The sequence below is a fragment of the Hemitrygon akajei genome, chromosome 6 (assembly GCF_048418815.1).
Source record: "Hemitrygon akajei chromosome 6, sHemAka1.3, whole genome shotgun sequence".
Lineage (NCBI taxonomy): Eukaryota > Metazoa > Chordata > Chondrichthyes > Myliobatiformes > Dasyatidae > Hemitrygon > Hemitrygon akajei.
Window position 1 is genome coordinate 27,258,862 of NC_133129.1, and position 27,784 is coordinate 27,286,645.

The following is a 27,784-nucleotide window of genomic DNA, read 5'->3' on the forward strand; positions in this document are numbered from 1 at the left end:
CAGTAATATATTATCAATTTTTTTAAAACACTATTCATCCAAATCCAGTGGCAGCTATCTTCTGCATGTATTAAGCATATATACTGTATATCATTATATAACAGTGTTGAAATCTATCTACCACTACCTATGTACTGATTTCAAAACAGTAAGCATTATAATATTTTTGGTACACTTCTCATTTCTCTGATAATTAATTATCAACAATGACCTTCAATAGATATAAATGTATTCATGAAGCATGCCTCCTAAATAGTTTCAATTTCAAGGATGAGATTTATCACAAATGCAATTTATATTTTCTCTCCACATCAAAGATGCACCCTCTTTTCATTACTACCTTCAGGGAAGAGATACAGGAACCCAAGGATGCATACTCAATGTTTTAGGAACAGCTTCTTCCCTTTTCCGTCAGATTGTTGAACTGTCCATGAACATTACCTCCGTACTTTGCTCTCTTTTCACACTACTTATTTACGTATATTTCTTATTGTTACTTAAAGATTTTTTAACGTATTGCACTGTACTGCTGCTGCAACACAACAAATTTCACGATTTACGTCAGTGATATTAAATCTGATTCTAATTCGCTATTATGGTAATCGGGAAATCGCAAGCTTCGAAAAGAACTCATCTTTACTCATCACCTCTGGCTTCGTGGAGCTATTTTAAAGAATTATAGGCATCATTGGCAAGAATAAAACTGCTCTCTTGAATTACTATGAGGGGTATAGATAGGGTAAATGCAAGTAGTTTTTTTTCCCCACTGAGGTTGGGTGGGACTGCAAATAGAGGTCATGGGCTAAGAGTGAAATCTGAAAAGTTTAAGGGGAAGATGAAGGGAAACTTCTTTTCTCAGAGGGTCATCAGAGTGTGGAATGAGCTGCCAGTGCAGGTGGCTCATGCAAACTTGATTACAATACTTAAGAGAAGTTTGGATAGATACATGGATGGTAGGGATATGGAGGGCTATGGTTCCGGTGCAGGTTGATCTGAGCAGGCAGGTTAAATGATTTGGCACAGACTAGAAGGGCTGAAGGGCCTGTTTCTGTGTTTTACTTTTCTGTGACTCTACTGCTGCCACAATATAACTGAATTGCTTTCTTGGCCATTTCAGGCAGTATTTAAGAGCCGTTCTCTTTGCAATAGGTTTGGCATCACATGTGGGTTGGACTAGGTAGTTCAACAGATTTCCTACTCCAATAGTTAAAATGTGTAATTTTGTGATCAATACACACTTAGTTAACTGAATTCCAATTCCACAACTGCGCTGCTGAACTTTAAATTCAGGTCTCTAACAATCTAACTCCATCATGGACAGTGTCAGGCCTGGATGTGAAGTAGGAGGGTTGGGCATGGGTCTAGAACCCCATTCCACAAAATCCCAGAGCTACAGAATTGCCAACAGAAGCTCCAAAGACCTCATCCCTCAAAGAGGAAAGGTATTCAAAGAAGGGCTACACCTGGGGCCAACTTGAAAGTCTTTCCCAGGACAGAGGACTCTGGTGAGCTGCCGTCAGAAGCCTATGTCTCAGTGGGGATGATGGGTTTAAGAAAGCAAGTTCTAACAATCTAGCCTGGTAATTTAACTAATGCTCCAAAGAAGCTTATGGCCTCGCCAGAGATTTTACGTTTTTATTGCTACTCATGATCTATAAAAAACTCTAGTGACATTGTGGAAGTTGTGATAAGGCAAGACTTAACATAATGTCCAGGTGAGGATGGTTTACAAATCGCGTGTGGTCAGCTCAAGCAAGAAAGGTCTTTGACGAGCACAACTTCCCTTTCCATAATGGCAGTCAGATTCATTTGGCATACGGAGACAAGATAAGGATGCTAGGGTGTCACTTACTCTAGATGAAATACCTTACTAATTCTTAAGTATTATTGGTCTTTAATGTGTAGATAATATTGGCTAATAGGTAATCGATCGCGCAAATAAGGAATCTGAATATACACAAGGTTACAAACTGGTCAGTATCTGCATCAATCATGGATAAAAATTGTACTAAATTTGTTCAAACTTCAGAGCAGTGTGATCACAGGGTCCACGCTGTTCTCCTTGTGCTCAAATAAATAAAGTGGGATTGAGAAGTGAGTGAGTTTTCAGGGTCCAGTTAATCAGCGATGATGACATCGATAGCTTATCACGAGAAAGCATATCTATTCTGTGCCTACTCAACAAACTTCCTCGAGATTACTGTGGATGTAGGAAATAGGAAATGAAAGCCTATGAAGGTGCTATGCAGAGTCATCTCCGATTTTCTCACTCCACAGGAGCATGCTTGCCTGCTGAATTTCACATTTAATTCAGAGTTCCAACTTCCACAGTATTTTACTAACACCTGGAGGAACCCAGTGAGTCAAGCAGCATCTGTGGAGGCAAAGGGCTGGTCAGTGTTTAAGCTCAAGATCCTATCGAGATCAAGATTTATGCAGGATCACATCCAAAATGTCAGCCATCCCTTTGACTGCACAAGTGCTCCTTGACCTGCTGAGTTCCTTGTGCAGTTCCTTTGTTGCTCCATATTCCAGCATCTGCAGTCTCTTGTGTCTCCACAGTATCTCACTTACATTTTAATATAAAAAACTTATTGCTTGAAGTCCTCTTTGGGACAAACACAAGTTTTGCTTTCCTTTTATTCAAGATCCAATTAACTTTAACTAATTACAAAAGGACGCTGTTTCTATTTCAGTTCTTTTTAAAAAGGGATGTTAAAATGAGTCCTTCTCTACCATTTGTATAAAATCCTATTAATTAAATTTGAAGGAGAAAATGAGAGATATTCCATGAAGCCTAACAGAGCTGTTTATGGGCTTTCTGGATGGAAATATGACCTCTGAGTTTCCAGCATTACTGCAATGTCAAAACAATCAAGATTAGTTTACTGGATGACAAATACTTTGGGATGGAATAGAGACTTGAATGACTCTATTAATGTTTAAGTCTTCATGTACTGCCTGCTGAACACCATCCCCAAATACTCTTTGAATTCCATCAGAAATATGATCCTTGGTTCCAAAATATAGGGTACGCTTCAATTCCCATTTCTTTTACTATAAAATTTAAAAAAGAGCACATTTTGTGGATACATTCAACACAAATTTCACAACATATGTCAGTGATACATAAACCTGATTCTGATTCATGGAAATAGTAACCTTGGCCTGTTTTTGATGTTGGTTACTCCCTTTTTATCTCAATTAATTTGGTTCATAATTTTCCTTTGCAGTTCATTACCCCTCAAGCTGACTCATTCGCATCTGGTTCAATGGAAAATGGTAGATGCAATTTGTTTCATCCTTACAAGTGCAAAACTTTTTTGGGTGGATTGGGAGTTGAGATGGTGACTGCTAAAAACCTAACAAGATAGGTACCTTGAAATGGGACCATGTTTTACCACAAATGAACAGTAAACAGACTACAAAGGGTGACAAGTCCTATTGGTACAGACAAGAGGTTCAACAAAAGGACTAAAACTTCTTTAGTTATGATTTCTTAAATCACATGACAAATGGGACAGCTGCTCGTCATTTTACCCTGAAATTTGAACTGTAGATTTGTGCCAGAGTCCCGTAAATTGGTTCGCTGTTTCTCAAGCCATTGTTACGTCGCACCGTGTCTATGTTTTCATTTCCATCAAGCATCCCCTCAACATTCTTTCATCAAAAGGGATGAAATAAGAGAGACAGAAAGTTATTTATTAAGGTAATGAACATGTCTAGCTAGTGGGGCTTCACTGACCTCCACAAGCTTAAAAAAAAACATTCTTGCTAAAGTTGCATATGCATGAATGTTACTTGTGGACCAAAAGTCTTTCAGTTATAGGTCCTAAATATGAGACTTTTCACCAATGTTTGTTACATGCTACCCTTCAATTGTTTCTGTAAATGTCACGTTGTAAAGTGTGTTTGAAGGGGATTGCCAGGAGAGATTACAGCAAAAAATGCAACAGGCAAGGCAGAGATTCAATTTTATGGGGCTGGGAGATCAAAGGTTGTAAATGTGTTTGACAGTCTCTGCTTGAGTGTCCAGTGCACTCTTACTGGGCAATAGAGGTTGGAGTATATGACAGAATAGAAGGACCGTGGACCCTTATCCAGAATGGAGTTAAAAAAGTTGTTGCTAACCTTCCGTTTCCTCCTCTGAAGACGGAGTAGCTCTTTGTGCTGCCTTGACACAAAATTAACAGCTGCGTATTCCAGAAGGGCAGAAAACACAAACAGCAGGCAAACCGCCATCCAGATATCAATCGCCTTGACGTAGGACACCTGCCGTGAGCAGAAGGGAATGTTAGCAACTTGCATCATAATGGCAGGCTGAGAATTAAACGCCACAGAGTTACACAAGAGGACTTTGTATGTTGAGAAAGATGATTAAATAACTCAAATTTGTGACAATATTTTATATATGACTGATTTGGATGATATACTGTATGTATGTAATTTTACATCTCGTGTATTGGTTATTACCTATAACTGTTGATTTAAGCCATAAGACAAAGGAGCATAATTAGGCCATTTGGCCCATCAAGACATGATGGAATGGCTGATCTATTTTCCGTTTCAACCCCATTCTCCTGCCTTTCCCCATAACCTTGGACACCCTTACTAATCAAGGAATTATCATCCTCTACTTTAAATATACCCAAGGACTTGGTCTTCACAGTTGTCTGTGGTAATGTAGCCCACAGATTCATTACCTACTGGCTAAAGAAATTTCTCCTCATCTCTATTCTAAGGAGATGTCCTTCTCTTCTGAGGCTGACTTGGCCTCCACCAATTTTAAGATTGCTGGTGTTACTTTTAGCTCAAGAGGCTGTGGTAAAGACTGGGGCTTAACCTATTGAATATTGAAAGGCCCAGATAAAGTGGATGTGGATAGGATTTTTCCAATAGTGGGCGAGTCTAAGAATAGAGTGCACAGAATCAGATTAGAAGAATGTTATTTAGAACAAAAATGAAGAGGAATTTCTTTAACCACAGAGTGTTTGTGGAATCAATTGAGATAGAGGGCTGCGGAGGCCAAAGTTTTGGATGTATTTAAAGTAGAGGTTGATGGGTTCTTGACTAGTAAGAACATCAAAGATTATAGGGAGAAGGTAGGAGAATGGGTTTGAGAGGGAAAATATATCAGCTATGATAGAATGGCAGAGCAGACTCAATGGGCCAAATGGTATAATTCTGCTCCTATTTCTTATGATCTTATTGTCCAGCCTCCACATGCAGGCACTCCTAGCCTCCACCCATCTCATAGGTGTCACTTGCCACTTGTTTCTAATTCTTCACCTGCAGCCTGTTTAAGCCCAATTCTCATCCACAGTCCTTATTCCCTCATTGATCCAGCCGGCCTCAACCAGTTGCTCCTAGCCTTCAGTTATCTCATTGCCTGTTGTATTTAGTATCAGTTTTCTCTTGTTTCGTGTCCCCTCATGGCTTGTTATATTGCAGTCTAATATTAAATTTATCGCTCAGTGTTTGACTGTCTCTGCTGCTCTGCTTTTGGGTTAAGTCTCCTCTACATTTCCTGACACGATGAGTGAAACATTGATTGACCCAGCAGAGTAGGCTCGCTTAAAGGCCGTCATCCATTGACAGGAGTATACAATCCAGAAACAGCAGGGAGCCATTGTCCATCTGCTCGCCACTCTCAAGCAACTCGCCCCTTTGATGCAGGAACCCCGTGGCAGTCAACCTCTTCTCTTGGAGTCCTGGATTCCAGTGCCAGACAGCGTCAATGCATCCCCAAACTGATGTCACAGCTTCCTTTCTCAGTGCGTTTTACACGTCAAGCTCCAGCCCTCTCCGAGTTCTACAGACTAAGCCAAGATTGCGCCCCTCTCTCCCTCTCCCTCTCAAAAAGGTGAGCTCTGACCTGGGTTACCACCAAATGAGACAATAAAAAACACCACTTAGCAACAAAGTTTCACTGCTGAGATGTGCCATTTTTTTAAATGAGTATTTGGGAAGTGGAAGGGAAGCAGCAGATTGGATACTTTGCCCATGTAAAGGTTTATGCTCTGTGCTGGATTATACCATGGAATTCAGGACCCTCATGCTGGAATGCAGAAAAACAAGTGTCTAGCAGGGAGATGCTCATGGAATTTGAAATGTTCATTACTCTGGCTTTCTTTCTGTATTGACAAGCATCTTCTGCAGCTACCCTCCAGAACATCAGTCAGAACCCCTGTTCATTCCCAGAATGATTTTAAGGAGCAGGATCCTCATCAACACCTCTGGAAGCCAAATGTTCTTAGGAAAAGTTCCCTTAACCTCCCAAGAGTGTGAGCGTTGGTGAAGAACTTCTGCACCTACAATTGGAGCAGCCAATCACCAATGCATCAAATGGCCACTGCTTCCAGGAAGTGGTGCTGCCAGATGGAGATTTGGTAAGCTCTCCTGGCTCCTCGTTCTGTCCCTGCAGCCTGACTCATCTTTTCTACTCTCCTCCACACACTGGTGGCATTCCACACACAGGAGACTCTGGTGCAGCAGGCAACCTTCTGCAAGCTTAGAATCCCTACCAGGTGTACCTCTCACCTCCACTATATCACGGTCACTGACAGACATTCCTTGGGGTCTGGCATAGTTAGAGCACGCACATACACTGTGCACATACACTGTGCACGTGAAATTTGGAAAGCACTGCGAGTCATTCAATTTCTCCTATTCAGCTTACCCAAGAAATTGTGCCATCTCAGATCGCAAGACCCTGCTGTAATAGTGAGGTCAGCTGAGAAGATCATTGGGGTCTCTCTTCTCACCACCACAGACATTTACACTACATGCTGCATCCGCAAAGAAAACAGCATTATGAAGGACCCCATGCACCCCTCATACAATCTCTTCTCCCTCCTGCCATCTAGGAAAAGGCTCCGAAGCATTCAGGCTCTCACGACCAGACTATGTAACAGTTTCTTCCCCCAAGCTATCAGACTCCTCAATACCCGAAGCCTGGACTGACACCTTGCCCTACTGTCCTGTTTATTATTTATTGTAAATGCCTGCACTGTTTTTGTGCACTTTATGCAGTCCAGTGTAGGTGTGTAGTCTAGTGTAGCTTTCTCTGTTGTTTTTTTATTACGTAGTTCAGTCTAGTTTTTGTACCTTGTCATGTAACACCATGGTCCTGAAAAACGTTGTCTCATTTTTACTATGCACTGTACCAGCAGTTATGGTTGAAATGACAATAAAAGTTGACTTGACTTGAGTTACCCTGACCCTCCACTCATGACCCTCACTTCACCTGGTCATCCAGTTCACTGCTGAGTAGGGGACCCACCTGCCTGTAACTTCAGATGACTACACTCTGTAGATCCGGTCAGGATCTCTTCTGAGACCCAAGCCATGAATGATTCCATCACTATAACACAATTGCATGGCTTCATTCAACCATCCCAGCACCCAGCCAGAGCAGTATTCTTTGTTAAAAAGTGTACTGAACAAAATTGCTATTACGAACAACTACGCTCTTCTGTTGGAAACATTCCACAGGACCAGATCTTCACCAAACTTGATCTACGCGTTGTGCACAAACTGGATCCGCATCCACTGGGGGGGGGGGGGGGGGCGGGGGAGAGATGAGAAGACAACACATTCAGAACACCCTATGGCCACCAGTGATGCCTTTTGGACTTTCCAACAGTCTAGCCATTTTCTAAGCCTTCATAAATGAGATCCTCTGAGACCTGTTACACAGATATGTATTCATCCACTTTGACAACATCCTCATCATCTCTAAGGACCCTCAAGGCCATATCTGTCACTTCCATTCAAATCTTCAGTGTGTCCTCAAAAACCAACTGTACTACAAGTTAGAGAACGTCAGTTCCACACCCCACTCATTTCCTTTCCGAGTTATGTTCTTTCATCCAAAGCCCAATCACAGATTCAAGGGAAGTGCACACCATAGCCTGACCATGCTCCCTCAAACAGCTACAGCATTTCTTGGGCTTCCAACTTCTACTGCTGTTTCTTTAGAAACTACAGCCCAATCACTGCTTCCTCTGCTCACCTACCCGACGTATAACCTAGCCTGCTGCCATGCACCATGTTTTACAGGATCTCAGGAGATGCTTCACCACTGCTCACTCTCCAAACATCTCCAGACTTTGTGGTTGAGGTGTACACATCTGACATTGGCACCATGGCTTTCTTCTCTTTGAGGACTGGAGGGGAAGACACACCCTTGTGCCTTCACACACTTATCCAACTCTACGCAGGGCCATTATGGAGTAGGAGACAGGGAGCTACTTGCCTTTAAATAGGCCTTGGAGGAATGAAAGCATTGGCTGATGGGAAATACTGAGCCCTTCTTGATCTGGACCGACAGCCAGAACCTTACATCCATACAACAGACCTGCCAGCTCAACCTACATCAGGCTTACTGGGTCTGCCTTTTTGAACAATTCAACTTCATCTCATACTGACCCTGTTCTAAGAACACTAAGGCACAACAGTTTGACCCCGCTGAATTGGAGATCAACCCTCAGCCCAACATTCCATCCTCGCAGATCCACATGATAATCATCTGGAACCACGAGAACCAGATTTGCCAGGCCCTACCACATGAATCTGGCTGACACCTCTGACAGCAGCATCTATGTGCCAGTTGTCCTGCACTGTGAGGAACTCCATTGGACCCATTCCTCAACCCTCACTGGCCATCCAGGTGCACAACAGACTGATTTTCTGTAACTGTTTGGATGTCCCACCATGACCACAGATATACATTAGTTCATCATTGTTTGTCCTCAACGTGCTCATCCTCCAAACTGGTGACCCTCTGAAGCCCCTACAGGTTCCTTGTTGCCTGTGGACCCACATCATCATGGGTTTGCCACCTTCCAGTGGGGCCATGGTGATCATGACAGTGGTGGACCAGTTCTCCCAGCTGGCCCACTTCTCCCAAAACTTCCATCATTCGCTGATATGTTGGTTCTCCGACATGAAGTTCACCTTCACGACATTGTGTCAGACCAGGGCCCACAATTCATCTCACCTTCTGCTCCTTCCTCCACTGCTCAGTGAGTTTGTCCTCTAGCGATTATTCACAGGTCAATGGTCAGTCAGAAGGGGCTAATCAGCAAGTGAAGAAGCTTTGCTGCTGCTAACTCTTCCACATGGAAGAAGTGTCTGCTTGGGGCCGATCTGTCCCTCAATCTACACCTCTGCCATGGGGACATTATCTCTGAAGTGCTTCATGGCTACCAACACCTGTTGTTTCCTAGAGGAACCAACAGTGGAGGTCCCATCTGTCAGGGTGCTGGTTCTCTGCTGCCAGAGTGTCTGGAAGAGGGCACAGAGTCCTTCCTAGTGCCCAACTGTGCCTACATCAGCAAGTCCAACTGTCATCAGCACCCAGCCAGACTACTCCAGCCTGGGAACTGGCTCAAGATGTCCACCTGAGAACTGTCCCTGTGCACTGACTCCTGGAAGTGTCACACAGGGACATGGAGACTGGACCCAAATGCAGGATGCAGGCACTGAAGTACTAGGGGCAGGACAGGAACAACTAAAGGATAGAACAAGATGGGGAGACTGTGGCATGCAAAGGTGATCCTGGGGTTCAGAGAGTTCACAGTGAAGGCAGGTCCCTGGAGTTCATGGCAAAGGCAGGACCCTGGCTGGGCTAAAGGATGGTTCTATGGGATAAGGAATGCTGGGAGGATAGCCCCCTGGGCAGGGCCCAGCCTCCCAGGCAGGAGCACAGGGGCCTGGGCAGGTCACAGGGCACCTGGGCAGGATGCTGGGCACAACCCATCAGAAGCAAGGGGTAGGAAAGGGTCAGAGTCCTCAAGGCAGGGCCACCCCCCAGGCAGGAACACAGGGGCCTGGATAAGACATGGAGCACCTGGGCAGATTGCAGGGCACAACACATCAGAAGAGAGGGGTAGGAAAGGGTCAGAGTCCCCCCCACCAGGCAACAGCAGTTTAGCCTGTTTACCTGACAGAGGCAAGGGATCAGAAGGGAGTTTGGTCCAGGGTAACTACAAGAACAGACTTACAGAACTAGATGATTAACAGTAGGTACTCCAAGCCAGGGTCAAAACAGGCTAGCCAGGTGAACAGCACAAACAAGGCAACCCAGACAGACAAAACAACCCCCCAACTAGACTCACTCCCAGAGTCCCTTATATACACCTGCCAGCGAATAATTCTCAGGTGCACCTCCTTAAGCCACGATGATCCTATTTGGGCTTAAGGGTGAAAGGAGGGATGGCTACAAGACCCGGAGTCTGGAGTCCGCAGACCGGATCAAGACCCGGAATGCGGGGTACGGACCGGACCATAACAGGAAGCTCCTACCCTGGTTTATTGGCCCCTTCAAGATTACCCATCGCATACCTCCAGTCACTTACCATCCATGCAAATATGCCTCAGGATCACACCCACCTTCCACGTGTCCTGCTTCAAAGCCATTGTCTTTGGAGCACTCAACCCTCTTGAGCCCATACCTCTGGAAACTAAGATGGCGGGACGTGGTCCAGAGTACACAATTAATCGGTTGATGGATTCACATCATGGTGGATGAGCTGTGCAGTATCGGGACCAATGGGTAATATACAGCCTGGAGGAAAGCTCTTGGGTACCGCCCAGTTACACCTTGGATCCATTGCTCATCAAAGAATTCCCCCAGCCAATTCAGAACATTATGGGCTGTCAGAGCCTGGCCGTGGGTAGGGGGGTGGTGGAGGTCCTGTCAGGCATCCACAGCAGGCACCCCTCGCCTCCACCGAACTAATAGGAGTAACCTGCCTCGTTTCTAACTCATCACCCATAGCCTATTTAAACCCAACCTTCATCGACAGTCCCTGTACACTCATTGAATCAGCTGGCCTCATCCAGTTGCTCCTAGCCTTCCGTTACCTTGTGCCTGTTGTGCTTAGTATCTGTTCTGTCCTGTTTTGTGAACTCTCATGGATTGTTAATCTGCAGTCCACCATTATCACTCATTGCATAGTCATCTCTGCTGCTCTGCTTTTGGGTCAATGCTCCTCTACATTTCCTGACACTTGTTTTTATTTTTGATCATCTCCTACACAGCCCATAATCCATCATATTTCTTACATCCATGTCCTATTGTATCAAATTCCAGCATCACTCCTGACAGTGTGTTCCAGGTATACACCACTCTTTTTGTAAAATAGCGTACATTTGACATCTCCCCAAAACTATCCTCCACTCACTTTGAACTAATGGCCTTGAATGAAGCAATTAAAATAGAAGTCTCCAATATAGTTGTGAACTATATCCCCAAATAATCCTTAAATTTCTTCCAAATTGGTAGAACAAAATCATTACAATATCTTGAATGTTTTGAATGAATAATTCTACACAGATCTAAACTTTAGTGAGAACAACCTTGTTTTTCCTTCCTATGTATCATTCTATATTTTATATACGTGTGTGTGTGTGTGTGTGTGTGTGTGTGTGTGTGTGTGTGTGTGTGTGTGTGTGTGTGTGTGTGTGTGTGTGTGTGTGTGTGTGTGTGTGTGTGTGTGTGTGAGTGAGAGAGTATATCCTTCCTAAGGAGTGGTGCTGGGAACTGATAATTGTACATGGCAGACATGGGTTAACCAGGCTTTGTACAGTTCTTTATGGCACTTACCTCCATGCATTCTTGTAAGAGGCCACTGTTCCATTGTCTATTTGATTAGCTTCAATAAGATCTGAAGCAGTTAAGTGATCTATATATAAACTCTAAGTCTTTTCAGACCTCCATTAATGATCACTTCTTCACCATTTTAATGGTAGTGTTATTCTCACATAAACTATTAATCCATGTAAAATAATAGCAAAAGGTTTATCTAATGAATGTTGCAAGGGCTTTTATTGAATATGGAATGGTACAACGGTGTATATGTACTTACAATATACATAGAAAGTCTTAGGCACATATATACCGCCTGGATGCCTAAGGATTTTGCACAGTGCTGTTGTAATTTTATGTATTGCATTGTACTGCTACTGTCAGCCCTGCTAGTGTCCCCTTCCAATCATCTTAGGCCTGCTCCTCTCTCATGACTCTGTACATCCATGTACTCCACTGTAAAACTGTTACATCTGTTTTTAGTTTCTCACCCTCAAACTGCAGGGTGAATTTTATTATATCATGATCATTGTAACCTAAGGGTTCCTTTGCCTTAAACTCTCTAATCAAATCTGGTTCATGACAGAAAACCCATTTCAGAATTGTCTTTTCCCCAGTGGGCTCAATCACAAGCTTCCCCTCCCAAGGACAACAAGTCCAACCTTAATCTTCAGCACATTTTATGCCTTTATAGATTATTTTTGTTCAGTGGGGTACAAAAGTGACCAGCTTGTTAATTGCTTAATAGTTACCTGTTTTCATTTTGAAGATGACATTCGTTAATTCTATGAAAAAAAATCTGGCCTCCTACCTTTGGGAGAGAAGCTCGAGAGCCAGAGCTTTGTGTGGTCATTGTGAGAACTGTGGTAATACCCAGGGCTACTCTTGCAGGGGCTGCGTCCATATTTATCCAAAAGGACACCCAGGAGAGAATGACGATCAGAAGACTGGGAATGTACATCTGAATGAGATAATAACCCATCTGTCTCTCAAGATGGAATCGCACTTCAATACATGTGAATTTTCCTGCAAGAGTTTAAATAGAGACATAAAAAAGATAGATGTATATTAGACCCAAATGCATGAGAACTTTTGATTGACACCTTATAGTGCAAATGTCAATTTCTTTTGAAGCATTTTTGTGCAATTTTACTAAGAGGTAATCAGGCACACTTCAAGGATACACGTTCAGCCCATTGCTTTACTCTGTCTACACTCATGGCTGTGTGGCTAGGCACAGCTCATATGTTATCTGTAGATGAAATCACTGTTGTGGGTAAAATCTAAATTAACATGGATTTCTCTAACTTCCGGTAATTTCTCCCCTTCCCCTTTTCTCTCTTTTTCCATTTCCCATTCTGGTCCCCTCTTAACCCTTCTCTTCTCCTATCCTGCCCATTATTTCCCTCCAGTGCCCCTCATCCTTCCCTTTCACCCATATTCCACTCTCCTCTCTTATTAGATTCCTTCTTTATCAACCTTTTCCACATATCCCCTCTCAGTTTCTTAATTCATTCCCTCTCCCACCCACCCATCTTCTCCCTCACCTAGATTCTCTTATCACCTTCCATCTTGTACTCCTTTCCTTCCCTCCTTCTTCTTATTCTGGTTTTTTCCTCCTTCCTTCCCAGTCCTGATGGTCTTGGCCTGAAATGTCAACTGTTTGTTCTTTCCATAGCTGCCACCTGACTTGCTGAGTTCCTCCAGCATTTTGTGTGTATTAGCGTCTGCAGAATCTCTTGTGTTGTTTTAGATGGAGGAAGGATGTTCTCAAAGGCTGGGAGTTCAGGATCAGAAGTCCTAGTGTAAGGGTCAGGGGTCAGGCAAGTCGGAAGGAGATGAGGTGATATTTTGTTAACAAAGAGAAAGATGAAGGTGTGGAATTATTTGCCATAAAAAGCAACTGAAGCCAAACTATTACACATATTCAAAAAGAATTAGATATAGTACTTAGGGATGGAGGGATCAAAGGAAATGTTGGGAAAGAAGAAAGATGGTGTTGAACTTGGATGATTAGACATGGTCAACTTGAAAGGAGGGTGGTGGTGTTGAGATACATCTCTACCAAGGGAGTGTAAGGCGCTCCTTCCCTCTGCTAGACCACAGGTCATCTTGGACAAGGTGTTGCACCTGCTTAACCCCCCGATCAGCATCACATAAAGTCATGGGAGCAGGTGGTGGATGGTCGTATGAACAGTTGGCTGGTCCTGGTTATGCCCACAATCTCTGAACAGTACTGATAATAGCTGAGGTCACCTGTCTTGTAATGGCAAACCACTTCTGTAGAAATATTTGCCAAGAACAATCATGGCCATGAACGTGCATGTCAATTCAACACAGCACATAATGATGATGATGATGAGAGGGGGAGAGGGATAGAGAAAATGGAATGAATGGCTTTGATAAAGTAGCCACAGACAGTCCAGGTATTGTAATTATTTTCAGTGTGTTACCGACTGTAATGTTTTAGAAACGAACCAGCAGCAATAGACTACGCATGGAGTCTGGTTTTGATGTTAAAACCACTATCTTTATTAGTAAACATGAGGAAATCTGCAGATGCTGGAAATTCAAACAACAACACACACAAAATGCTGGTGGAACACAGCAGGCCAGACAGCATCTATAGGGAGAAGCGCTGTCGACGTTTCAGGCCGAGACCCTTCGTGTCTTTATTAGTAACTGCCTATAATTTAGTAACTTAAACCAAGATAAACAAAAGTTAACAGTGTTACGTGTATATATGTGTGTAAATATAACTCCCAAACTATATTGAGCTTGGGGGGGGGGGGGTGTTGGGGGGGTGAACGAGGCTTAGAGTCTTGAGATGGTAAAGTAGGAAAGTTCAGTAATCCACAAAATAAATGATGGGAGAGAGATATTTGTAATCCAAGTTGTAACGGAGAGGAAAGGTAAGTACGAGATATTCCACAGGTTCCACGCTGGTAACGAGATCGCAATCGCCGTGGATCTTGTCCGTCGTCGTTCCAGATCCACATACAAATTATCACCAAAAGTGGCCTGTCAGAGGGATATCGTCTTCAAGTGAATTACCACACAACATACCCAGGCAAGGGTCAACACATAAGTGGTCTCCACAGGATATCCCAAATAAATCCACTCCAAAGGATTATACGAGGTGACAGCCACACATTTGATGTGCACTGGAACGACAATCAACCCACCCTTGTGGGCATAGGAGAGCTCCAGACCCAGCCGTGACAGGCTGAAGCTACTGGCTTTTCAGTTTCGCTCTCCCTCTCTCTCTCTCTCTCTCTCTTAGTGTTTTCAAATCCACAAGCAACAGTGTCAGCCTGTGACTGGCGTCATAGTCACACTGCACTTAGACACGCTTAAAGCGACAGTCCACACTAAATGAAAGCTGCGGGTTGGTAACAAGTGCCTTCTACAGGAGGAAGCGATCTGTCCGGCAGAGTGTGAGGACAGCGTGATGAACACTGGCAGTGGAGAGAGAGAGTAACTGCGACATATAATGAATAAACACATTGAAAGGAGAAGAGACCAAAGAGGATGAAAGACTACCTTGTAGGTGGAAACACGGAAACAACCAGTGAAATGCATTGTTTGCTTCAAAGACCAACACACAGGTCTGATATATGCTGGGGGCCGGCCACCAGTGTCGCTTTGCTTCTGGCATCAACGTAGCATGGCTTTTGCTAACCCTAACCCATAAGCCTTCAGAATGTAGGAGGAAACTGGAGCACTTGGAGGAAACCCATGTGGTCATGTGGAGAATATATGAACTTCTTATAGGCAACTGCAAGAATTGAGCCCCAGTCTTACAGCTGGCACTGTAATACCATTACACTAACTACTCCTGTTTAGACTTTCTACATTTCCATGCTTCTACACTATTGGACCTTGTGCAGAGGAATCCATGCACCAATCAATCTAACAATCTGAAACCATTAAGTGTCATGGTCCAGTCCAGGGTCCGCATTCCGGTTTGCGGGCCCTGGACTCCGGGTCCTCCAGCTGTCCCTTGTTTTGATTGTACTAAACCATAAACACCTGATGCTCATCTTGTTGGCTGGAAATATAAGTGGCCCTGGGATTGAGTGTGGTTGGGGTGGAGTTGTCTTGTCAAGAGTCTTGTGGAGCAAATGGCTGGTATAGCCTCTTACCATCTTTAGGCTGTGTTGGAGAACCATGGCTTCTGGGAGCCTTGCTGTCCCTAGTTGGAGCAGTCATTGTGGTATAGATTTAGCTGTTTCCTGGGCCAGCTGGGTGGCTGTCAGCCACTCTGAGCTAGGTAGGGATCTGGTTGTTTCTGTAACCAGCCAAGGTTGCTGGCTGTAATGGCTTCTTGGAGCAGCAGCCCTGATGCAGAGATGGAACTGTCTGTTGTTCTTTGGAGTTTGTCTCTTACTGTCCTTGCCCTGGGGGGTAAGTTGGGCTGTCCTGCTGTTTTGCTGTGGGATAATCTGTCTTGTCCTTGCCTCTGGGGTAAGTTGGGCTGCTCTGCTGTTGCCCTGTGGGGGAAATCTGTCTTGTCCTTGCCTTTATGGGTAAGTCAGTCTGTTCTGCTGTTACATGATGGATGGTCCTGCCCCACCTTGGTGTGGAGTGAAAGTTGAGTCCTGGCTTGTTGAAGGAGAAGTCCTGGCTCTATGTTTATGTACAGTTCCTAGTCTGCCTCGAGCCAAGCCTGAAGACCCCAAGCCTCGTCATGTCTTCACCTGGGTCTTGGGGGGTCCGAGCCCAAGGCAAGACCCAGATTCTGGGTCCTTGTCCAGTCTCGGGCTCAGAGTCCACGCCAGGTGTCCTGTCCCATCCTTCAGCTTTGTCCTGCCCTGTTCCTAGCACTGCAGTGTCTGTCCTGCATTTGGGTCTTGATACAACACCCCTGTATGACATTAAGATGTTGGAGATGAGCATAATTCTTCATTGTTATTACAAAAAAGTGAGGGATAAATGTTTAATGCAATGCTACCAGTAATATTCTGTTATTTATTTCTCCAGATATGTTGCAAATAGCAAGATCCATAATTATCACTCATCTCTAATTGTCCTTGTCTCGGTGGTAGTGAATTGGCACTTTGGACTGTTGTAATCCAAATCAACTATGCTTTTGGGTAGGGACTTCCAGGTACAGATCTAATGACAATAAACTTCCAAGTCAGGGTTCTAGTGGCTTGGAGGAGAACCTGCATTTTAAAAACCCATTTCCTAACTGCTCTTCAAATATCGATCATTTTGGTAAAGCTTTTAGCAACACTCCAGCAGGTCAGGCTGCATGTATGAAGGGAAAGTCAAAGTTCTGGGCCGAGACCCTTCATCAGAATGCAGCTGCCTGACCTCCAGCAATTTTGTGTGTTACTCTGGATTTCCAGCCTCTGCAGTATTCCTCCTGCCTCTGGTGAAAGCTCTGTTAAGGTGAACACTATTTGACACAATTGGAACTAAGCTCGTATGTACCAGGACTATTTGCCCAGATTGCTGAATTAGTATTGCAGAAGGGTATCCCTACAATCCAGTACTGAAAGCCATGGTCAATAAGCTTTGCATAGCATGAGCCAGAGTGACCCAGGAAAGAGGAAACGGGTGAAACTGGAGAAACAGGAAAATCAGCTCATTATTTGTTGCCACGTTATCTGTCCAAAGGAAGCCATAAAATTAGGAGATGTAGACTGACTGAGAAATAGAAATCTCATTGTCCGCTTTTTTTTTTGAGATGGCGACAACGTATATTTTAACAAGCTATTTAAACAATCCACAAAAAAAAAGTTGTGTCATAGAGACTTGCTATACTGGTGGTTAAAATGAAATGTGAAATACTGGATTTATTTGTAATAGTCTCGTACATTATTCAGAAATTCCCACTACACGGATTATTGCTGGCTGTTTCTACCTGTAATGGAATACACTTGAAATTATTCTGGGTAAATTTGTGCTCCTAAGGACTTAATGGAGAAAATGTTTAGTGATTTAAAATTTGTCTACCCATAAGTTTGATATAAACCAAGTGTGGTGCAGTAAAAGGCTTCCCTAGATAATCTAACATGCAGACAAAAGTACTTTAAACTACAAATTGCAGTTTTCTAAAACTCTGTCTTCAGTACTTAATCACAACCACACAGTTACAAACACTCCAAGGATCTACTCTCAACTCCTTAACAACTTTTGAAAATGGAGGGTCAACTGTAGGCCATTCAGCCCTTCAAGTTATTCAACCTATCAAAAGTCTTCCTAAATAAAAATATATCTAGAACATAAGATACAGAACAGCTATTTCCATTCAACTATTTGTTTCTTGAACCAGCACAGCCCTGATCACAATAGTTTAGGAACATTTGGACAACTTGGCACTGACATAGATACCTTTGTTCTAATTGTGCTCTTTCTTGCAAAAATTATGAATAATTTGTATTTCAAACATAGAATATAAAACAGCACAGCACAGGATCAGGTCCTTCAGACCATGATGTTGTACTGAATAAATTAAACTAGTCATTAAATGCCCAACCAAACTAATCCCTCCTGCTACATAGTGTTCATATCCCTTCATTTGCTGCACTTTCATGTTCCTATTCAAGAGCCTCTTAAAAGCCTCTACTGTATTTGGCTCTAGCGCCACCTCTGGCAGCACATTTAGAGTGTTATAGTGGTCAGGCTTTGGCACAGTTAGAGTTAGGCAGGTATGATGTTATGGGCAACATTGAGTCATAGCTGAAAGAAGTTCATAGTTGGGAGCTTAATATCCAAGTATACACAATGTATTAAAAGGACAGGAGGTAGGCAGAGGGGTTGGGGTGTGTCTTGGTAAGAAATGAAATTAAATCCTTAGAAAGCGGTGATAGAGGATTCAAAGATGTAGAAGCCTTGCAGGTAGAGCTAAGAAACTGCAAGACTAAAAAGACCCCGATAGGAGTTATTTCCATGCCTCCAAACAGTATCCAGGATATGGGGTACAAATTACAATGGGACGTAGACCAAGCATGTCAAAAGGACAATGTTAAAATTGTCATGGCAAATTTCAATACGCAGGTAGACTGGGAAAATCAGGTTGGTGCTGGATCCCAAGGAATGGAATTTGTAGAATGCCTACATGATGGTTTTTTTTTAGAGCAGCTTGTGGTTAAACCCACTGGGGAAAAGGCAATTCTTGAATGGGTTTTGTGTCATGAACCAGATTTGATTAGGGAGTTTAAGGCAAAGGAACTCTTGGGATTCAGTGATCAAAATATGATAAAATCCACCCTGCAGTTTGAGAGGGAGAAGCTAAAGACAGATGTATCAGTTTTACAGTGAAGTAAAGGGAATCACAGAGACATGAGAGAGGAGCAGGCCTAAGTTGATTGGAAGGGCACACTAGCAGGGATGATGGCAGAACAGCAATGGTTTGAGTATCTGGAAGCAATTTGGAAAGCACAGGATAGATACACCCCAACAATGAAGAAGTATTCTAAGGGAGAATGAGGCAGCCATGGATGACAAAGGAAGTCAAAGAAAGAATAAAAGCAAAAAGATGGCGTATAATACAGCAAAAATGAGTTGAAAGTTAGAGGATTGGGTGTGGTGATATCACATGTCATGTGTCAGAACGTGATTAGACAAGAGTTCGGAGCATGCACGGAAATGACAGGATGATCGAGAAGCTTGTATGTTAAAACGTGGTGGCTGTTTGCTGTTAAATAAAAGTTCTAGTTATGATCTTCCAGAATATGTCTTTATGAGTAACCAAAGGTATAAATAAAGAACACAACATGGTGTCAGAAGCTGGTCTGGAAGAATAATTTGTTTTGCTAACGTGGAAGAAGCGAAGATAATCGAAAAAAAAGTGCAACGTTTTTCGTTGTTTGCTAACAGCTTTAAGAAAAGAAGTTTTGCAACCCCCATTGACACATCAGCTGACTGGAAATGTAGCTGAAAACTGGAAAAGATTTAAACAGCGTTTTGAAATTTATTTATCTCCGATCGGAGCAAGATAATAAAACGGAGAAAACAAAAGCTGCAATTCTACTCCACGTGATTGGGGACGACCCAATTGAGGTAAATAACTATTTTACTCTTGAGAATGGAGATAACTTTAATCTAAAAGTGATAATCGACAAGTTTGAAGCATTTTGTATACCGAAGCACAATGTGATGTACGAATGGTCCAAATTCTTTACATGCAAGCAGAAAGCTGGTCAAGCGATTGATCAATTTGTTACAGAGTTGAGAAACCACAGTAAAACATGTGTGTTTGCAGAGCTTACAGACTCTCTCATTAATGACAGAATTGTTTGCGGTATTCGGGATAATGATCTGAGAGAAAGACTGTTAGAATAAGATTTGAATTTGGAAAAAGCTTTTGCACTCTGCAAAGCTTTGGAGGCAGTGATGTCACAGGCTAAAGAGTTTTTTTTATTGAGAATGGCAGCATAGATGCTGTAAAGCGCAAACATTAGAAAAAATAATTAAGCGACAACTGTGGTAAGAGCAATCATTTTTCATGCAGTTGCAGAAGTAGAAAGGAAATAAAACACGTAAGTGCAGTGCTTGAAAATGAACGTGAGTAGTTTTATGTAGATGTGCTTTGTGAAAACAATCAAAGTAAGACTGACTGGACTATGCCATTGCAAGTGAATCAAAACAATATTCTGTTTAAATTGGATACTGGAGCAGAAGTAAATGTTTTTGCAGAATCTGAGTTTAATGCATTAAAGCCAAGACCAAAGTTACATCAGACATTTATAAAAGTGACTGGGTATTCAGGTGCAGACATTCCAGTTAAAGGAACATGTGTGGCAGAAGTATCACACAGAAATATTGAGCACTCGCTTTCATTTGTGGTTGTGCCTAAGAATGTACAGTCAATACTGGGTTTATCTGCCTGTGAGAGACTGAATTTGGTGAAAAGAGTATTAGTCCTGGACAGTGACGCAGAGTCAGAATACAGTGACTTGATGAAAGAGTATGAGAACTTGTTCAAAGGGCTTGGTTGTCTTCCAGGACAGCACACAATTAAAATTGACAACACAATGCCACCCGTAGTACATCCATGTAGAAAAGTACCTTTTGCATTACGTGATCAACTGAAAACGGAGCTTGACAGAGTGGAATGGTTAGGAGTCATACAAAAAAATGATGAACTGACTGAACAGGTCAATTCACGTGTTATTGTTGATAAGAAGAATGGAAAACTGAGGATTTGCTTAGATCCAAGAGCCTTGAATCGAGCCATTAAAAGAGAGCATTTCAAATTGCCTACTTGTGAAGAAATTATTTCACAGTTTGCAAATGCAAAGTATTTTAGTAAATTAGATGCATCCTCTGGATTCTGGCAACTTAAACTAGATGAACCAAGTTCAAAGTTGTGTAACTTTAACACTCCTTTTGCCAGATACTGTTTTCTTAGGCTTCCATTTGGAATTGCATCAGCTCCTAAAGTGTACCATAAAGCTATTCACATGCACATTGAGGGCGTGGATACTTCCATGGACGATATTATTGTTTGGGGATCATCTAAACAAGAGCATGATGCCAGACTCAGACAAATCTTTGAGGCAACACGCAAGGCAAACCTAAAGCTGAATAAAGACAAATGTCAGCTAGGACTGACTGAACTTACCTTTGTGGGTGATATCATCAGCAATGAGGGTGTGCGTCCTGATCCATTGAAGGTTTCTGCTATTGAGAACATGCCAAGACTTCAATGTAAAAAGGATGTTCAAAGGTTTATGGGAATGGTCAACTACATGGAAAAATTCATACCCAATCTTTCAGAACAGCTTGCTCCATCGAGGCAGCTAACAGAAAAGAAAAACGAATGGAGCTGGAATCATGAGCAGGAGAAGGCATGGCAAAATCTCAAGAAAGTGCTCACAAAAGAACCTGTGGTGAAATTCTATGATGCTGAGAGACCCATCAAAATCTCATGTGATGCACCTCAAGCAGGTTTAGAGGCAGTACTACTCCAAAAACATGATAAGGAATGTCTACCAGTGGCATATGCATCTCGTTCATTATCTGATCCAGAAACAAGGTATGCCCAAATTGAAAAAGAATTGCTCAGTATTCTGTTTGCTTGTGGGAGATTTCATCAGTTTGTGTCAGGGCAATCTATTGATGTTGAAACCAATCAGAAGCCTTTAATTGCATTGTTTGACAAACCTTTAAGAGACTGTCCTTTGCGAATTCAGCGAATGATGATCAAGTTGTAAAGATATGCGTTGAATGTGTCATACACACCTGGAAAATTCATGTACACGGCTGACACACTTTCCAGAGCTATAGATCCAACAACAAAAGACAGTCACAGGAACGTTATTGATGTTCAGGTATTTATTGATATGGTCATAGAAACTGTACCTGTTGCTCCCAATATGTTGGAACTGCTGCGTCTTGAGACAGAGAAGGACAAAATTCTCATTCAGGTAATACAAGTGGTGGTGGATGGATGGCCAGATAATAAGCATGACTGTACCTCAGAAGTATAAGATTATTGGAACCATAAATCAGAACTTTCTGTTGTGGATGGGATATTGTACAAAGGTAGCAGAATTGTAATTCCTAAAAGTCTCCGAAAAGAAATGCTTGGGAAAATTCATGAAGGCCACCTAGGTATTGAGAAGTGTAAGAGAAGGGCACAGGAAGTGATTTTTTTAGCCCAGGATGAATCAAGAAATTGCAGAATTGGTGTCTTCTTGTCAACTATGCTTTAAATACCAATCTAGGAACCCTAAGGAGCCATTGTATCCACTTCCTAGTCCTCAGATACCTTATCAGAAGGTAGGTGTTGATCTGTTTGTAACTGACAACAAAGATTATCTATTAATAACAGATTACTACTCCTTGTATCCTGAAGGGTGTAGTTTGGGTAGAACAACAGCAGAGAATGTAATTACGTGCATGAAATCAGTTTTTTCCAGACATGGTGTACCTGATGAAGTTTTCACCGACAATGGTCCACAATTCAATGGTGAATACATGAGACATTTTGCTCAGGAATGGGGCTTTGTTCATACTACATCTAGTCCCGTTTTCCCTTAGTCCAATGGATTAGTTGAGAAGTTGGTAGGAATGATCAAGAAACTGATGCACAAAGCAAAAGATAGTGGAGGTGATTTTTATAAAGCTTTGTTAGCCTATCGTAGTACTTCACTTGAATATGGATTTTCACCTGCTCAGCTCTTGATGGGACGACATTTGAGATCTGCCAATAAATGAGAGCCTCCTGAGAACAGAGTAAGGTGAACAGTGAAAAGATGGAAAGATGAACACAAAGCAAAGCAGAAAACATACTTTGACAGATGTTCTCATCCATTACCTGAACTGCACCAAGGAGATGAAGTGAGAACACAAGACAAAATGAACACGTGGACACAGAAAGCTACAGTACTTGAAGAAGTACAACCCAGATCATACATGGTCCAAACAGAAGAAGGAGCAGTGTTAAGAAGAAATCGCGAACACCTCAAGAAAGAGCCAATTTCAGAGTTTCCATTAACTGATGCAGACCAGACAAAATAAGAAAATAACAACGAAACACAAGAACTGTGTGAACCACTTAGAAGGTCTACTCATGTTTGTAAACCCCCAGAGAGACTGATAGAGACATGTTAAATTATGCATTTGTCTTGATTAATGTTGCTAATTGTTTTTCTTTTTAAGGAAAGGAAGATGTGGTGATATCACATGTCACATGTCAGAACTTGATTAGACAGAGCTCGGAGCATACGCAGAAGTGACAGAATGATCGAGAAGCTTGTATGTTAAAACGTGGTGGCTGTTTGCTGTTAAATAAAAGTTCTGGTTATGTTCTGTCTGAATATGTGTCTTTATGAGTAACCCACAGTACGTATAAATAACACAACATTGGGAAGCTTTTAACAACCAACAGAAGGCTACTAAAAAAACCATAATGAGGGAAAAGATGAAACATGAAGGTAAGCTAGCCAATAACATAAAAGAAGATACCAGAAGATTTTTTTCGGATAAATAAAGAGTAAAGGAGAAGTGAGAGTAGATATAGGATTGCTGGAAAATTACACTGTAGAAACAGTAAAGGGAGACAGAAAAATGGTAGATGAATGTAATATGTATTTTGCATCTGTCTTTACTGTGAAATACAGCAGTATGCCATAAATTCGAGAATGTCAGTGAGCAGAAGTCAGTGTAGTTAGTATTACTAAGGAGAGGATGTACTTAGAAAGGAAATTATTGGCCTTTCAGCCTGTCTTCAGTGGTTGGGAAAATGTTGGAGTCCATTATTAAAGATGAGATTTTGGGGGTACTTAGAGGCACATGGTAAAACAGGCCAAAGTCACCATTATTTCCTTAAGGGGAAATCTTGCCCAGCAAATCTGTTGGAATTGTTTGAGGAAATTACAGGGAGGGTAGACAAAAGAGCATCAGTGGAGGTTGCTTATTTGGTTTTTCAGAAGGTCTTTGACAAAGTGCTGCATATGAAGCTTAACAAGAAACGAGCCCATGGAATTACAGGAAAGGTACTAGCATAGATAGAAGATTTGCTGACTGGTGGGAAGCAAAGAGTAGGAATAAAAGGGACCTTTCCTGGTTGGCTGCCAGTGACAAGTGGAGTTTCACAGGTGTTAGGACTGCTTCTTTTCATTTTATATGTCAGCAATCTGAATGATGGAACTGATGGCTTTGTATTTGCAGACAATATGAAGATAGGTGGAAGGGCAGGTAGTTTTGAGTAAGCAAGAAGTCTGCAGAAAGACTAAGACAGATTGGGAGAATGGCAAAACAAGTGGCACATGGAATATAGTGTAGGGGAGTTTATGGCCATGCACTTTGGTAGAAAGAATAAAGGTGTGGGCTATATTTGAAATTCAGAGAAAATTCAAAAACCAGCGATGCAAAGGGACTTGGGAGTTCTACTGCAGGATTCTCCAAGGGTGAGATTAAAGACTGAGTCAGTGGTAAGGAAGGCAAATGCAATGTTCCCATTCATTTTGAGAGGAGTAGACTATAAGACCAAGAATGTAATGCTGAGGCTTTCTAAAACATTGGTCAGACTGCAGTTGGAGAATCGTGAGCAGTTTTGGGACCATTATTTAAGGAAAGGTGTTGGAATTGGAGAGCGCCGAGGACATTTGGGAGAATGATTTTGGGATTAAAAGGGTTAATGCATGAGGACCGTTTGATGGCTTTGACCCTGTACTTGCTGTAGTTTAGAAGAATATGGGGTGGGTGAATCTCACTGAAATCTTGAATATTGAAATGCCTAGATCGAATGGATGCGAAGAGGAAGTCTCCTGTAGTGTGTCAGTTTGGCATGGACTAGAAGGGCCAAGATGGCCTGTTTCCATGCTGTAATTGTTATATGGTTATAAGAGAGCACAGCCGCAGAATAGAGGGATGTCCATTTAGAAGAGAGATGAGGAAGAATTTCTTTAGCCAGAGGGTAATGAATCTGTGGAATTCATTGCCACAGATGGCTGTGGAGGCCAGATCATTAAGTATATTTAAAGTGGAAGTTGATAGGTTATTGATTAGTCAAGATGTCAAAGGTTATGGGCAGAAGGCAAGAGAATGGTGTTGAGAAGGAGAATAAATCAGCCATGATGGAATGGTGGAGCAGACTTGATGGGCCGAATAGCCTAATTCTCTCCTACGTCTTCTGACCTTATGGTTATTTCCCAGATACTCACTACTGTGTAAAAATATTTGCCTCACAGATCTATTGTGTACATCTTTGGACAGCATGTGGAAACCGGAGCATGTGGGGGAAACCCATGCTTTCCACGGAGCGGACACACAGAGACTCCTTACGGAACAGCGCTGGAATTGAACTCTGAACTCTGGGAAGCATCAAGCTGTAATAGCAATGCACTAATTGCTATGCTATCATACCACCACTTTACTTGAAAACAAGCTCCCTGTCAGGAATTCTAACAACCTTCTCTAACTTATTCCCTTAGAAGAAGAAATCCTTCATAATAAATGTCTGATAACTAGCACTAGAGACTCCATTACTAGCAGCAAATGCAGTCTGGGAAGCAAATCTCAACATGGGACTGAATATCAAACCATTTTTCTATCTCCATATTGTATCATATCGCCTATTCATCTTATACAGCTTAATTAGCAGAGCTTAAAGGATATTAAGACCATTGCTATCTTCCCTTGTTATTTAACTCTGTTCTATTTCCTTGCTCATAATTAATATTATTGCAAATCATGATGCATTAATGTGAGAGCAGCAAGGTAATGTAGTGGTTTGTGCAACGCTTTACAGCACCAGTGATCACCGATCGGGAATCAATTCCTGCTATCTGTAAGGAGTTTGTATGTGATCATATGGGTTTCCTTCAGGTGCTTTGGTTTCCACTCACATTCCAAAGACCCGTAAGGTTAGGGTTAGCGAGTTGTGGGCATGCTGCGTTGGCACCGGATGCGTGGCGACACTTGAAGGCTGCCCAGCATAATCCATGCTGATCTGATTTGGCACTAACAATAAATTTCACTGTATGTTTCAATATGCAGGTGACAAATCAAGCCAATCTAATCAAAACCTATCACACCATCAAGTTCAAGAACATCTACAGTGCCTTGAAAAGGTATTCAGCCCCCGACCCTTTGTTCACATAAATGAGAATTACAACCAGGGGCTTAGAGCAATTTAACTAAGAATTTTTAATTATGAATCGCATGCTCCTTTTTTTTCACAGTCGAGCCCAAAACAAGTAAAATCATAAATTGTAAATTGTTATTATATTTGTGATACACTTACTGCTAAAAAAAAGCATACCCTTATTCATAAAGACTTTGCAAAGCATGACTTAAAAGATACTGTGATGATATGGAAGAATATCTTCTGTACATATGAGACAAAAGTGGAACATTTTGGCCTCAACAGCAAGGAAGGCTTTCAAAGCTTGCAGAGGGATCTGGACCAACTGGAAAAATGGGCCAGAAAACGGCAGATGGACTTTAATGCAGACAAGTGTGAGGTGTTGCATTTTGGAAGGACAAATCAAGATAGGACATACACAGTAAATAGTAGGGCACTGAGGACTGCACAGGAACAAAGGGATCTGGTAGTTCAGATACATAATTCCCTGAAAGTAGTGTCACAGGTAGACAGGGTTGTAAAGAAGGCTTTTGGCATCCTGGCATTCATAAATCAAAGTATTGAGTATAGGAGTTGGGATGTTATGGTGAGGTTGTATAAAACATTGGTGAGGCCAAATTTAGAGTATTGTGCGCAGTTCTGGTCACCTAACTATAGGAAGGATATCAGTAAGATTGAAAGAGTGCAGAGAAGATTTACTAGGATGTTGCCGGGTCTTCAGGAGTTGAGTTACAGGGAAAGACTGAACAGGTTAGGACTTTATTCCTTGGAGCGTAGAAGAATGAGGGGGGGATTTGATAGAGGTTTACAAAATTATGAGGGGTATAGACAGAGTAGATGCGAGTAGGCTCTTTCCACTTAGATTAGGAGAGATAAATATGAGAGGACATGGCTTTAGGGTGAGAGGGGAAAGGTTTAGGGGGAACATTAGGGGGAACATCTTCACTCAGAGAATGGTGGGAGTGTGGAACGAGCTGCCATCTGACATGGTAAATGCGGGCTCACTCTTAAGTTTTAAGAATAAATTGGATAGATACATGGATGGGAGAGGTCTGGAGGGTTATGGACTGGGTACAGGTCAATGGGACTAGCAGAATAAAGTTTTGGCACAGACTAGAAGAGCCGAATGGCCTGTTTTCTGTGCTGTAGTGTTCTATAGTTCTATGGTTCTAACACTAAGTGGTATGTTTACCATAAATCTAACAAGGAGCATCAGCCAGATAACATCATCACTACTGTAAAGTATGGTGGATTTAGCATTATGCTATGGGGATGCTTTTCAGCAGCAGGGACTGGAAATCTGGTCAGGATTGATGGGAAGATGAATGCTACTAAATACAGAAAGATCCTAGATAAAAATCTGCTAGCCTCTGCCAGAAAGCCTAAACTGGAGAGGAAGTTCATTTTTCAGTAGGACAACGACCTGTAGCACATTGCCAGAAGAACCACAGAGTGGCTTCAAATGAAGAAACTTGATGTTCTTGAGTGGCCCAGTCAGAGTCCTGACCTTAAAACAATAAAACATCTGTAGCAAGACTTCGAGGCTGCTGTCCAGTCTGGCACAGATTGAGTGCAAGGAGGAATAAGCAAAACTTGCTGCATCAAGTTGTGCAATGACTTACCCAAAAACACTGCTAGCTGTA

At 42.3% G+C, this 27,784-nt stretch overlaps 1 protein-coding gene across 3 annotated transcripts in view; it reads right to left on the reverse strand.

The window, feature by feature from the left end:
* Window positions 1–27,784, reverse strand: part of glra3 (glycine receptor, alpha 3) — a 241,766-nt gene that overhangs the window by 26,143 nt on the left and 187,839 nt on the right. For 2 of the 3 annotated variants that reach the window (XM_073048024.1, XM_073048026.1), the window contains exons 7-9: window positions 12,405–12,619; window positions 4,132–4,272; window positions 3,541–3,660 (exon numbers count right to left, since the gene is read on the reverse strand). In XM_073048024.1, coding sequence (XP_072904125.1) covers window positions 3,541–3,660; window positions 4,132–4,272; window positions 12,405–12,619 — 476 coding nt within the window. The remainder of the gene's footprint in view (window positions 1–3,540; window positions 3,661–4,131; window positions 4,273–12,404; window positions 12,620–27,784) is intronic. The other variant, XM_073048025.1, reaches the window with a different exon arrangement.